General features: G+C 33.5%; 1 protein-coding gene across 1 annotated transcript in view; it reads left to right on the forward strand.

Annotated features, from left to right (window-relative positions):
- GUCY1B1 (guanylate cyclase 1 soluble subunit beta 1) overlaps positions 1–14,885 on the forward strand; it is a 67,789-nt gene that overhangs the window by 19,637 nt on the left and 33,267 nt on the right. Inside the window, exons 3-4 of the mRNA XM_051966992.1 lie at positions 5,924–6,024; positions 8,995–9,113. Coding sequence (XP_051822952.1) covers positions 5,924–6,024; positions 8,995–9,113 — 220 coding nt within the window. The remainder of the gene's footprint in view (positions 1–5,923; positions 6,025–8,994; positions 9,114–14,885) is intronic.

Raw genomic sequence — 14,885 nt, forward strand, 5'->3', positions numbered from 1 at the left:
TTGCCCAGTGTTAATCATCCACAGCTAATCAAAACTTCTGACTTAGGGCTATCATAGACACTTATCATTTTTTCATATATCCCTAGGCTATGACTATGTGGGCTTAGTATAATAGAGAGTTATATGATGGCAGAGCCTAAAATGGAGCTTTGTATATAGATGATTAACAGATGGTGAATCATTGCACAAATAAATGAGGAAATGAATGAGTCCATTAACTTTATCAAAGTTAATAATCTTTTAGGACCAAAAAGTCAAACTAAATCCAAATTCAAAGTATGAATGCTTTTACTGCTTTGTAAAACTTAAATTGTTTCTTTCAGCTCTCTCTCTTCCCCCTCTAAGTCACTCCTCCCAATTTGAGTATAAGTTATATCCTTCACTCCCCACTTAGAATAATGTAACTCTCCTGAGGGGCAGTGTCTGTTTTGTTCCTGTCTTTTTATAGGCAGTGCCTGGCACAGTTTCTTGCAAGTAGTAGGTGCATAATAAAAAAAAATTTTTTTTGATTGAGATTGAATTGATTGAAAGAGCCAATCTAAGATTACATTTTATTCAGTATTTTATTTTATCCAATTAAATATCAAAACAATTTTTATTTTTTTTCCATTCTGAGTTCTACGGTCTTTCCCTCTGTTCTTCCCTTCCCCTCTCACTGAGAAGGCAAGCAATTTGATATAGGTTACACATGTGCAGTCATGCAAAACATATTTGCATGTTAGTCAAAAGATTATATTTTAAAATCATTAATTGTACAGTATTTAAATTCAATTCAGTTCAGTTCAAATATGCAATTAATAATCTGTGACTTAGACAAGTCACTTAACCCCTTTGTGCAATAGATAATTGATTTCAGCAAAACTTTATTTACATAACATCAAGAAGGCTCTGCAGAATAAAATTTTAAAATTACATAATCCTTGTTCTCAAGGAGTTTACATTCTGCTGTAAAGTGAGAATATTAGACCAGATGATTTCTGTGATCCATTTTAGCTTAAGCAAGCTTTTGGCAGTTTTTCATTCCTCATTCCCTGCAATTATCTGATTTCTTGCCCAGACATAGGCTTCCTCTTGCTAAAGTCCAGTCTCATCTTCCTCTCACACTCCTTCCTTACCTCTTCTTCTTTAGGTCCCACTTAGCGGATACAGGAGTTTATAAAAGATTATTGATTAATTTGAGGAGGATTGAGTTCTTAAAGGTGAAATATACATGGACTACAGATTGGGCTTGAAGAAACTTTTACATGAACTGTTTTTCTTCCCCCCCCAAATACTAGGCTTCCAGTCTCAATGTTAGAATATATATGTATGTAGAGAGATATGGAGGGAAGAGAAAGTGAGCATGGAGCTCATACCCATATCCAAGTATCTTGGATTTCTATAGGTAAATGAATACGAATGAGCAATCAGGAGAAGATGAGAATGAGTTGAATGATATTTATGAATAACGGATTATAGAATCATAGATTTTCAGGCTGGAAGGACCTTAGAGATAATGTATCCCATCCCTGAGTATGACTCTCTTCTACAGTATTAATCATGATGTTAATCCACCCTTTTAGTGAAGATCTCCAGTAAATGAAAATTTATTATCTTCAGGAATAACCCATTCTGCTTTTTCATATTTCTAAATATGAGGAAAATTTTCCTTGTTTTCAAATAAAGTCAGCCTCACTGAGACACTTTCCTGTCATTCTCCATCTTATTCTTTAGGGCAAAGTAATAATTTTTATTTCCTATTATGACCTGTCAAATATATAAACACTGCTATCTCCCCTAATTCTTCTATTCTTCTGGCTAAACATCCTCAGATCCTTTAATTGATTATGATGTGGCATCAGAGTTTTGCCATTTTGGTCCTGTTTTTCTAAACATGCTTTAAGTTTGTCATTATCCCTTTTACTGTGTGGTATTACAGAACCATAGTAAGATTCCAGTGATGCTCTGACTAGGTATTAAATAAATATTTGAGAAAACATAAAAATCCTTGGAAAATATATGGCAAAAGAATTTTTGGTTGATTTTGAAAGAATTATAGAATCAACCCTCTCCCCAAGGAACCTAAAGGTAGAAAAGACCAATTTGTGAATAAAGAAAAAAACATTTTAAGTACCAACTATTCATGAAGCATCATAATAAGTATTGGGAATGTAATGAAAAAAGTGAGTCAGTCCTTTCTTTGAAGGAGGTGACATTAAAATGGAAGAGAAAACCAACATAGAAGGGTAGACATGGATATGGAGAGCACCATTTTGGGTACCCAAAAAGCTGGAAAATCACTAGTGGCTTTTGATTTTGGAATGGCTAAACAAATGTGGTATATGGATACAATAGGACATTCGTGCATTATATAAAAATTTAGAATGACATTCTCAGAGTGAAGTAAGTATAATTAGAACATTATACATAATAACTTCAATACTGTAAATGAAAAGAACACTAAAATGAAGCTACATAGTTATGGCAGCACATTGTTAACTACAGAAAAGAGAAAAGAAAATATTTACCTTCATTTGGTAGAGAGATGTGTGGCTATGAGCTTAGACTGTTGTGAGTAAATGTCAGAAGTGGCTCCTATGTTGGTTTGTTTCACTTAATTTGATTGTTCTTGCAGTTTCAACATTTTTCATGCCCATATCCTTCTTCCTATTCAAACAATAATCACCGTTAGTTTGAGCTTTATCATCTTTGGCTTGTATTATTGGATTGGCCTTCTAATTAATCTTTTATTCATTCATTCTTTTCTAATCTATCCTTTACCCAACTTCCAGATTAATATACTTAAGGATATGTGACATCATCAAATCCTTCCCTCTTTCAAGAATCCTCAGTGGCTCACTATTTCTTTTTGGATACAATATGAGCTCCTCTGTTGACATTTAAAATCCTTTCAAATACTTTTCTATCCTATATTTCTAGAACTTTCTGGCTGTTTATCTGCGTCTCTGTCTCTGTCTCTGTCTCTTTCATTCTCTTTAGTATGTGTTTAATCAATATTTGTTGGTTGATTGATGGATAATCTCATAATTAGTGAGATCATATCATAGGCTCATTGAAATACATTAAGATATATTTTCCTGTATTGCAGTGAGATAAATTGATGGCAGATCACTTACACAAAGACTTCTATGTCTTTTTTGCTATTTATAATGGGTATTAAACAGTAATTAAACTGTTTCATATATATATATATATATATATATTATAATTAGCTAATTCAATGAAGTCATTTCATTAAGGTTGAAACATTGTTGTTGACTGAAGTCTATTCTCAGAAAGAATTGAAAACTAGTTCTTGAAATTGTCTCAACAAATTACACCAAAATGGGTCCACCATGTGGCTGGAGGTCATAATGATATAAAATTAGTTTTGCAAGTTTGCTTAATCATGTTTCAGAATATAGGTTCATTGAAAATTGGGTCATTATTTGGCCCAACCTAGCAATTTGTTGGGATAAATTATGTCACAAAGACCCTGCCTTCTTAACCAAGAATCATGGACATCCCTGGCATTTTTTTTTTGAGAAGAGCTTGATTTATCCTTACTTAGCAAAGTATAGTAATATAACTGAGACTACTCCTATTCAGCAACTATGAGATGCTATAAAGAGAACAGAATAAGGAGAACAATTTATGTTGAAACAATGTGAATAATTAAGAACTTTGAAAGATGTAAGCTTTTGATCAAAGCAATGGCTAACCATGATTTCATGATGAAGCATATTACTCATCTCCTGATAGAGAGGTGATGGAGTCAGTATGTAAAATGAGAAATGTATTTTGCTAGATGTGGCCAATGTAAGGATTTATTTTTCTTGGCTGTGCACATTTGCTGTAGTCTTTTTGTTTAGAGCTTTTCCATAATTAGGGGAAAATAAGGACAGAAAATAGACGTTTGATCACTGAAAAGAATAAAGAATTTTTTAAAAAGCATCGACTGTGTATGTGGCATAGTATTAAATGCTAAGGACACAAAAACAACCAAAAAAAAGAATAATTATTGCTCTCAAGAAGGATTCAACCTACTGGAGCATAGATAGCTCAATTTTTAGTGATAGTGATATATTTCCAAATATGCTCATCAGAAATGAATAGTCAAGAAAGAGGTGAATTAATTCAGAAAAAAGGGCAATAACAACACTTTAGCACTCCAAAAATTTATGATGAAAGGCCATTTCCACCATCTATCACTATTATCCAATTTTTTTTTTTTTTTTGGTCAACAGCTGATATCTTGCACCTTTCCTTTGGTCAGGAGTACATGGTAAACTGATCTTCAAATGTATGCAGACAATTGAACATAACTCTGGGAGGAACTTTTAACAATCATCTAGTGCAATTCCTTCTTTTTAGAGATCCATAAGTGACACTAAGAGACTTTGGACTAAACCAAGTTAAATTTCAGAAACTAGTCTTGATTAATATATCATGTAAATAGAATTTTCTCCTTACTGTAATCTGTATTCTTTCTTAAGTACTTCGGTGGGGAAAATATGCATATGCCCCTTAAAAGGAGAAACAATAGGTCTTATTTCTATTTAGTTATTTTCCAGAATATTTTCAGATATATTCAGGTCCTGATTAGAAACTGGTAATAAACTGAGAGAAGTTTTGTTCTTTAGACCTCTTTTTAGTAACGTGGGGAAAAAAAGGAAATAACTTTTTTTTTTGCTCAACTCTTGAGGTTCCCTTCTTCCTCTTAATCTGTCTGTAGAAAACTGTCTTTTTAAGAATTCTGGAACATTTAATAATACCCAACATTTATATAATGTTTACTATGTGCCAGGCACCATGTTAACACTTTACATTATTGTCTCTGTTAATTCTCACAACAACCCTGAGAGATAGGTACAATTGTTCTCATCTTTTTAGAGATAAAGAAACTGAGGCAAACAGATTAAGTGACTTGCTCAGAATCCTATCAATGTCCTATTAATTTTTTAAAAAGAGCTTTATCTTACATTGACTTAAGAATCATGTTAATTTGGAATAATATTTGGAATATCATCCCATTAATGTTAGGATTTTGCTAACCATTATATTTATAAGGTTAGCATTTTGTTTGTTTTTATATCAATATTTAATTTGGCTTATAAAATTGCAATAAGAAAAATATTTGTACAGTGATGATCTTTCCTATAAATTTTATTGATGCCTTTGAGGATTTCTTGGTAGTCATTTCCAAATATAATTCTCTTTGGTCATTCAAAATTGAACTTCCAGTAAGAAAGAAAAATAGTTAAGCAAAGCCATTTAATATATTGACTGTATCTGACAATGTATGTCATATTCTGCATCCATTGCCCCTTACCTCAGTGATAAGAAGAAGGAAGTATTTTCAGTATCTCTCCTCTGGGGCTAAAATTACATTTTAGAATTATTCAGAGTACATGATTGTGGCCACTATATATATTTTTCTCCTAGTTCTATTATCTTCTATACCAGTTCAGATAAATCTTCCCATGTTTCTCTTTATTTCGCATATTTCTCATATCTTTCTTTATAATAATATTTCATTACATTGAGATCCCATTTTAACAGCACAGAATGAGGTTGTAATGAGTATATTAATTATCATGCACAGAAACCCAGTGTTTACATTGTAACTCATCAAAAAATGCTTTTTGTGCATATGCTTACATTTTCAACATTCTTTGTGATGCAATAACCCCTATAGCCTATTATTTGCAATGATAGTGGGAATCAAGGGAAGAAACATGAATTTGTAGGAAAAATTGTGCTAAGGTATTTTATATGTATATCAATTTAATTTTTGTAATTTGGGTGAATTTATCATTAATCTTTAGTGCTTCAATTCCATAAAGAACTATTGTTTATTCTTAAAAGCTTTATAACATTAAATTCTTCCTTGGTGGTTGTTAATATTTTTACTTTTTACTGTTTTTTTTTAAATTTTCCCTAGAAAAGAGGCACAATTAGATGAAGAAGGGCAGTTTCTTGTTCGAATAATATATGATGATTCCAAAACATATGATCTGGTTGCGGCAGCAAGCAAAGTTCTCAGTAAGTACATATAAATAAAAACAAACAAACAAACAAACAAACACAACTTTTTAACCTACCTGCTCATATTTGGGGAGAAAATGATTTCACCATTTCCTTTTTTATTTTCATAAGTCCATGATCAGTAGAGAAAATAAGAATTCAGTTAAATTCAATTTGCCAAAAGTTTACTAAGTACTTTCTGTGTGCAAAAGACACTGGGATTAAATGTACAAAATGGAAAAAAGTACTTCCCCTGTTTTCAAGAAGCTTAAAATCTATCCAGGGGTTATAACATTTAAAAAAATCAGTATAATACGGGTAGAGTATCATAGGAACAAAGGAAAGATATAAATAATTTTTCAGGGAAATCTCAGGAGAGAGAAAACCTTTAAGGGCATGATGGAATAAGATTTTAGTTTGGATAAGGTTTCAGCTGAGCCAGTCTTTGAAAGAAGGAAAGAATCAAATCTGGAGTTAAAGTGCATTCTTGAAGAGAGGGTACAATAAAAGTAAACTGGAAAATAATGGGACAAAATCAAGTAGCCAGGAGATTGAATAATCATTAATTGAAAAAGAGCTGAAAAGATAGGCAGGAATCAGATTGTGGAATCCCTTAAATGCCAGGCTAAGGATGTTGAGTTTTATCTCAAGAAGTAGAGAACCATCAAAGTTTTTGAACAAGTAGTCTGACCTATATTTGTAGATTATTTCAGCAAATGCATGATGGATGAAGTAAGCAGAATATGACTGGAGGCAGGAAGTATCATTAGGAGGCAACTACAGCAATGAAGAACCAAAACCAGAAGGATAGTAATGTGAGTCAAAAGAAGAACAAACACAAGAGATACTGTAAAAGTAGAAACACCAGATTTGATAAATATTTGAATGTACCAGAAGAGTGAAAAATTATACTCACGTTTCAAAAATAAGAAAGTGGGGATATGGAGAGTTGGGTGGTACCCAACCCACCCAAAATATTTCTGTTTGCTATTTAACAGAAATAGCAAAGTTGGAAAGAGGCAGATTGGAGTGCAAAATCAGTACAATTTTCTACTGTTAAGCTTAAGGTGCTAGTAGGATATGTAATTGAAGATGTCAATCCTGGCAGTTAGAAATATAGAGCAAAAGATCAAAAATGGATAAATATGTTAAGGAGTCACTTTGAAAAAAAGACAGGCTTTAGAAATTGGTAAGAATCCAAAAACAGAGAGTTGATAGTTTGATTCTTTAACAATACAACAGTCCACTACAGGGCTTTAAATGTAGTTATGCTCAAATACCTGAAGGCCATTTCTAGTTGTACTGATCTCTATCTTGCCACTGGACTAAGTGGCTCTGGAGGAGAAAATGAAACTCATGACTTTGCAACTTAAATCCAATACACTTGCTTGTCATGACATCATCTCCCTGATGTCATGGTCCTCTTCAAGAAAGGAGGACAAACAACAGCTCAAATATACTCAAAAGTAGCTGCAAAGAATGCTGCAAAGAGGGAAAGTGGTACAGTAATGGGCAGAAAGTGGGAGAATAGCTGCATAGATGTCCCCAGCTTTGTTTCTACCTAACCCTGTGTCACTCCCCTTTCTGAAAATATTTCTGGCTGATCCTTTCATGCATAGAAAGGAACTCTAAATTTCATACCTCACATCATGCAAATCTAATTTAGAGAAGAAAATCTGGGCAGAGTGAAAGAATGATTTACCCCACCTCCAATTTTTAGACTGAGTAAAATAAAAGAAATTAAAAAGAAGATGAGGGGGAAAAAACTGTTTTTGTTCCTTCTTAATTCCCAAACTCTGATGAGGACTCTTACATCATCATAAACTGTTATACTCCATCTCACTTTACACTCTCTCCCCAATATTTTACCAAAGAGCTGAAAAGATTTTTAGAGTCAAATACTGATAATGCTAAGTGAAAAGCTAGTTTTAGGCCCCTAAACTTGGTTTCCATTATCCTCTTTTATTCACTGAGTGCAAAGACCACTTTATTATTAAGGAAAGAAATTAATTCAATCTGATAAAATTTTATCATGCATTTCATGTGGAAAATAAAAAGACAGTGGAGGTAAATGAAAAAGATCTGGGGATAATATGCATATAGATGATAATAAAACACTTGTAATTGGATCACCAACAGAGTGTAGAGATAGAAGAAAAGGTGGAGAATAGAGCCCTGCCAAACACCCATAGTTAGAGGTAGTGATATGAACTATTTAATTTTTACTCAAGTTCAATAATGAAAGAATTTTTAATAAATAAATCTTTTTTTAACCATGATATATTATAACTTTGTAGGAAGAGATATATAAAGAAGAGATGTTAATACAGGGGGAAATATGACTAAATATTGACCAACAAAGATAAAAGAAGCCTCAGGAGGAAAAAGCCTCACCTCTAGTGGTGAGAAACAAACCTGATTTACAATCAGATTATACCTTAAGAGAGGGAGGAGGCAGCTCGATAATTTTCCTATTCTAACCAGGAAGCCAAATAAATTTATAAGAAAAAAGTCAAGTGTTCTTAAACTCAGTAATTCTTTGGTTTAATATTACTTCAAAATGGCAGACAGACTTCAAAATAGAAAGGTTCTGTAAGTAATGTAAATTGCTGTTTCTCCCAAACAATCAACATTCATTTCAATTTCATTCCTAAATGAAATGAAAATGCAATGTTAAAATAACTTCTCAATTAGCAAAATATAAAATTAGCATTAAAAAAGTTTGATGGGAAAATGCATTAGTAATATACCATATGAGAATAAAATCATCTGATATATATATATATATATATATATATATATATATTCTTTTGAAAAAATATTGAAAATTTTCTCTTTTGGTTTTATTGTGTGACAGATTTGTTCTAAAGTCATCTATAGAAGCATTGAAGATGCTTTAGTTCATTTTAGCAATAATAATTTACAATGAAAATTCCCCACTTCAAGTTCTTAAGTAATCAAACTTTCCCCCCCTAAACTTTTATATAGATCTCAATGCAGGAGAAATCCTCCAAATGTTTGGGAAGATGTTTTTTGTATTTTGCCAAGAGTCCGGTTATGATACCATCCTCCGTGTTCTGGGCTCCAATGTCAGAGAATTTCTACAGGTAATAAATATGTGTCTTATTTGTATTGTCTTAGTTAACGCTTCACTGAGAAAGGTCAGACTTTTTTTCTTCTAAATCCACTTAATTAGCAGGAAAAGTCAAGGCTGTCTCATTAATATTTATCTCTGCTGTTTTTTAGCAAATGGAAGGCTGGGGGAAAAATGGAAGAGGATGCTATTTCTGGGTTGAGTGGGCTATTTTAAGCAACCTCACTTGTGAGAGAGACCCTCTTCTGGAAATGTGTTAGCTCTGAAAGTGATGTTCTTGTTTACAATTGGTATTTCTGATCTGCCTGCTGCAAAGTCTTGGGGAAAGTGATGTCACTGTGTGACACCAGAAGAGCTGAAGCCCAGCTTAAGAGAATGTAAACCAGTTCCCATCCAGCTGCATTACTGATTTAACAACCACAGTAAGAACTCAACTGTTTAATCAAAATGGCTGGTGTTTACACAGGAACATTTTTCCCCCCCTGCTGAACTTAAAACAGTATTAAATCAAGATGGAAACTGGTTTGCCATACCTCCGGGGATTTGCTAGAGTACTGCTGTCAAAAAAAATTCTTCTTCAAGAAGTAGCTACTTGCAGAAATGTAAATTGAAATTAAACATTCTATATTTAAATGGGTTTGTTGGGAGATTTAGTCTCTGCTCATATTTTTGGATTTTGAGTAAATATTCTGCATCTTGGTTATATAATTATATACTCTACTGTACTGTTCTTAGACTAATGTCATGTCTTGCCAAGGTTCCAGCTTTAATTATCCTCTAAGTCATCTCAGAACTAGAACTTGACACATGTTTGCCATGTCTACATCACAAGTACCAAGTTGCATTCTGTTATTTGTTGCAGGATTCCTTGTGGTTGCCTTCATGTAATATACAGTGAAAGTTAGCAGTCATGAAGTGTATATTTATTTATTTTCAATTGGATTATGTTGTTTTTTACTCCCACAACCAATAAAACTTTTTTTTTAAGTTAAGCATAAACATTAACAAATAATGATAGTCTTTTTAAGTAGTTTTTTTTTTTAAACAGGACACGATAGTAAAGCAAAAAGTATCCATAGGAAAGGGTATGTTTCTCATTAATATTTATTTATCATAAGTAACTACTGAATAAAATGATTGGTTTTCTTGAGGGTTTTATTTATATAAAACATCTCAAAACATTGACAATGTTTTAAAATTAAATCGAATGACTTTCAGGAATGAAAGGAAATAGGATTTTAGAAATCATTTGTTTTCCAGTGAATTAAAGTTATTTAACCCTTCATCCACCAACAATCTAGGGCACTTTATAGATTAAATCCAATCTCTTCATTTTATATGTGAGGCAACTGAAGTCCAGAGAGTGAACAGATCTGCCCAATGTCACACAAATATTAGTAAATTGCAGAGCTAAACCTCAAACCCAGGTCTCTTAATTCCTAATCATGATCTTTTTACTATATCAGGTATTTCTATCAAATTATGCCTGTCTATGCTCTTACATGCCTTTCTACCTGACAAAGACATTTAGATATCTGCAAATGCTGTTTCCTTAGTGGTGTGACATCATGGAGGGAAAAAGAGTAAATACATCTGTTATCATAGAATTCATATTAGGCTCTGCATCCTGCCACTTAAAATGTTTGTATGAATTTGGGAAAGTCTTTACGCAGATGAGTTCCCTCATCCCTGAAATGTTGGAGTTGAACTAGAACTCACTAAGTAACTTTCCATTCTTAATCTGTGCTTTTAAGGGGATATTCTTATGTCAGCAAGCCTGTGTTTACTGATTAAGACCAGCCAGTGGCCCTGCAGTACAAGTGTGACTTTACAGTAATCAGGACAATTTTCATTTATGGTTTATAGAATGAGATTCATTCTGTTAGAATCACACTTCATAAGTGAACATTGACGTTTTTAGAAATACTAAGTTATGAAACTGATTTCTGTAGTCTTTGGTGTTCTACTATACTGTCATTGCCTTTGAGGACTTAGAAAGAATATTTTAGATCAAACACTTAACAGCAGCTACAAATTGTCCAGACCAAGATTTCATCAACTTTGATTTTTTTTTGCAAGGTATGTTTTAAACATTCTCCACTGAAATCTGACTCCAGTGCTTCATCATGACCTAGAGGTAAGCCAGGCTTCTGGAAGACTATTTCAGTAGAATACAGAGTCTGCAAAATCCTCCCCAGTTAGAAAAGCTGCAGGTATAAACCCACAAAACTGACTCTATGACCGTACAATTTTTTGGCCAGTTATTTACACTATTGAGACAGTGATGTAATCTCTGTTCGGACTACTGTCCACTTATAAAATTCATAGATCCTTGAAGTATTGAAATACAAATGTCTTAAAGCACAGGTGTTTTTTAAAAGAAATATTTGAATTGGGAGTCAGTGTGACAGTGACTAGGGGAGCTAGCCTTGGAATTAGGAATATCTATATTTGAATTATACCTGTGAAACAGCAGCTCAGTAACCCCAGGTAAGAATAAGTTGAAGAAATTCATTAAGCTGATGAAATCACACACACACACACACACACACACACACACACACACACACTTCACAAAACTTGGCATTTGATCAGCTGTAACAGGAATGGGACAGTAACCCATTTACAAACCTACATGACTGGAAGGATACTGATGCCTGCTACACAAAGAAAGGGGAATTTGGAAGAGTAGTGAGTTTGGAGTTGGGGCCAGAAATAGCAAGTCTGTTTGAGCACAGTAATATATTAATTGACATTTGGATAGCACTTTAAGGTGTAGAGTGTTTGACTTGATAGCTTGGTTTATCTCACAACTGTGCTGTGAGGTCTGTACTGCAGTTATTTTTATTTCCATTGTACAGAGGCAACTGAAGGTCAGTGATTTGTGGAGGATCGTACAACTATTAAATGTTGGAGAAACCTAAGTCTCTCTAGACTTCAAATCAATGAACCTGAAGACTTGGGTTTTGTAGATGTTTTTTAGACTCAATATCATAATTTCTTTCCATACTTGTTAAAAATTAGCAACTGTATAGAGGAAACAACCCAAGTATGATTTTTGAAGTATAAAGCCATTTATAAATTATATGAATTACATAGTTCTTTTCATTCTGTGGGACTTTCCGTCCAGTTTCTCAGTTGGGATGTCTTATATTATGTCCAACTGACTGGAAAAGTCTGAGATTTGGCCTTTGGATAAGAGGAAACACTTTTTGAAGATTTTGTTTTTCACTTTTGAATGGCATATATTTATCTAGATATGTTCTGTTGTGGAAAAGTCTATAATTCAAGAAGAACTCTTCTATACTGCCAAATTTCTTCTTAAATTAGAAAAAAAAAAGGCAGCCATGTTGTTGCTATGGCAAATTGCTATTTGAAACCTCTGCAGTATTGATGTAAACATTGGAGAGAAACGTTGGAAGGCTGATATGGAGAAAAGACAGCTGGTCAGGAAGAACTAAATGATAGTGAGATTCTCATGTGTCTCAAGTCATGTCTCTACCAGACAGATGTTTCCCTCTTGTCCTCTATTAGCCCCATCGATTTTTAATTTCTGTAAATTAGGCAAGGAATTGAAATGTTTGAATTATGGAATAGGACACCTGAGAATTGTACTCATTATGTTCCAAAAAAGAGCCTTCTATTTTCTTTCTCATAGCACTGCAGGCCGGTGAGCTTTTAGTTTGATTTAGTACTCAGAGAATATTTTAGGCCTTGCCTTGGAGGTCCTTTATTCCAGCATATGACTCCCCTACTCTTAACTCATAATTTTTGATACCAAAAAATTTAACACAACTCACTCCCAGAATGATTTCCAAGGAACTCTGATTATTCTCTTATCCTCTAACAAGAAAATATGGTTCCCATGATCTCCTAGAACCCATGCCCATCCCAAGGAAAATTCAGGGCCAAAGCAAATCCCCTCTCTTCTCCTTTCAGTGTTTTGAAGCAGTTCACATAAAATAATATTAATAAGCAACACTTGCTTTGAAGTGGTAAAGGGTAAAAGAGTCTCTGGTGGGCAGAAAATAGTTGGAGAAGAAAATGTGGGGTTGAAAGGAAAAGGCTTTCTCCCTAGTTTTAGATGAGTCCTGGAGACCTTTTTCCCTGAGACAGTCTTTGGCAACCTCACTATCTTTTTCAGCCAGTTTTAATGTGAAAGTGTGATTTGGCCAGGCCTATCAGGAGCTGTCTAGAATTGATGACCTACGTCAGATACAATGTCTGAGTGTTCATGAGAAGTGCTATTTTGGGAAATATGGTCATTTTCCCAAACAGCTGTAAAAATCTGTCACTTTGGATTACTTATGTTTCTTAGAAAAATGCAACATTCCCTTGCTTTTAACTCCTGAACCTCAAAGGAAACTGCTTTCTCATGACACAGAAAGGCTGTCTTCAAACCCTGAAGTACACAAAGGGCAGGAGGAAGCTTAGTCACTGAGGGTGCAGGAAAAGGAAATAATAAACAAGATCAACAGAGATCAGTAGCACATGACATACTTTTTCTCTCCCCTGTACAACTGCTCTATGTTTTCCAAGTCTTAAATAGTGTTGAGGCCTTTGATTCATTATCAGACCTGATGAATGTTGTCTTTGGTTGTTTTTTTTTTTTTTTAATTTATATATTTAAATGTTGCCTGGGTGAGTATGAAAACACAATGAAATCATTCTCTTCCCCCACCCTTCACCTTTTGTATTCCTGAAAATAACAGCTCATTCTTAAATATATGACATAGGTCTATAATGACTTTCTTTTTTTTTTTTTAAATCTAAGTGGCTTTTCAGGAGTAATGATCACAACATGTCTTAGAAACATTGCCATTTTAACATTTTTATTTCCCCTCCCCCAAAAAATCCAGTTATAATTCCCCCCCTTAAGATCATACATTTAGAAGGTTTCAAAAAATAATTTACTCATTCATCGGTAAAAACCCATTTTCTTAATAGTTCTATCCCAATGACTGATCTCTGTCCCTAACATTAATGTCTCTTCAGTTTTGCTTTTCATATTTCCTGAGCCTGGAATATACTCCTTTTCCTTTTTCTCTATATCTGTTGAAGCCTTATTGATCTTAACAACATTTTATTTTGTGATTCTCTAAAACAGTTATCATTTCATATTACATTTTAGAATTTTTATTTATGCCCATATCTTCATCCTGCTCATTAGAGTACAGGAAATATACTTGATTGTAAGGTCAATTGAGGTAGAAACCATATTTTTTAGCTAGTGTCTCAGTTGCTAATTCATTCTCTGTGGGGATTGCCTTCCAGCTACTTTTTCTCTCTCCCTATTTTATGAACTTAATTACTTGTTTTCTCCTTCATTAGAATGTAAGCTTTTTGAGGACAGGATTTTTTTGGTCTTTCTTTATGTCCCTTGTACTTTACTGCAGCCCTGGCACAATAGTCAGCACTTAATAAATGCTTATTAGTTGATTGACTAATTTATCTAAACTTTATTTCTTCTCCTGGATCTATCATGGTACTTCTCACCCAATAGGTTCTGCTTGATTGTTTGTTGAATAAATGTTGAATCATAGCAGTTATAAGAAGGAAGGAAAAAGAAGAGTAATAGCCCAAACCTTAGCTGTTCATTTGCCTCATTCTTAATCATGCTTACTCATACCCAGGCTCCTTTCTTCTGAGGTCTACAAAAAACACAAAAAAGCACAAACAAAAAGAAAAAACAAATCGAAGCAGATCTGAAATCTAATATAGAGCTCTCTATGTGACTACTTGTTTTTAGTTTTTAAAGTTTTTTTCTAAGAAGTTTTAAAGGAAA

This window comes from Antechinus flavipes, chromosome 6 (assembly GCF_016432865.1).
Source record: "Antechinus flavipes isolate AdamAnt ecotype Samford, QLD, Australia chromosome 6, AdamAnt_v2, whole genome shotgun sequence".
In the NCBI taxonomy this organism is placed as follows: Eukaryota; Metazoa; Chordata; class Mammalia; order Dasyuromorphia; family Dasyuridae; genus Antechinus; species Antechinus flavipes.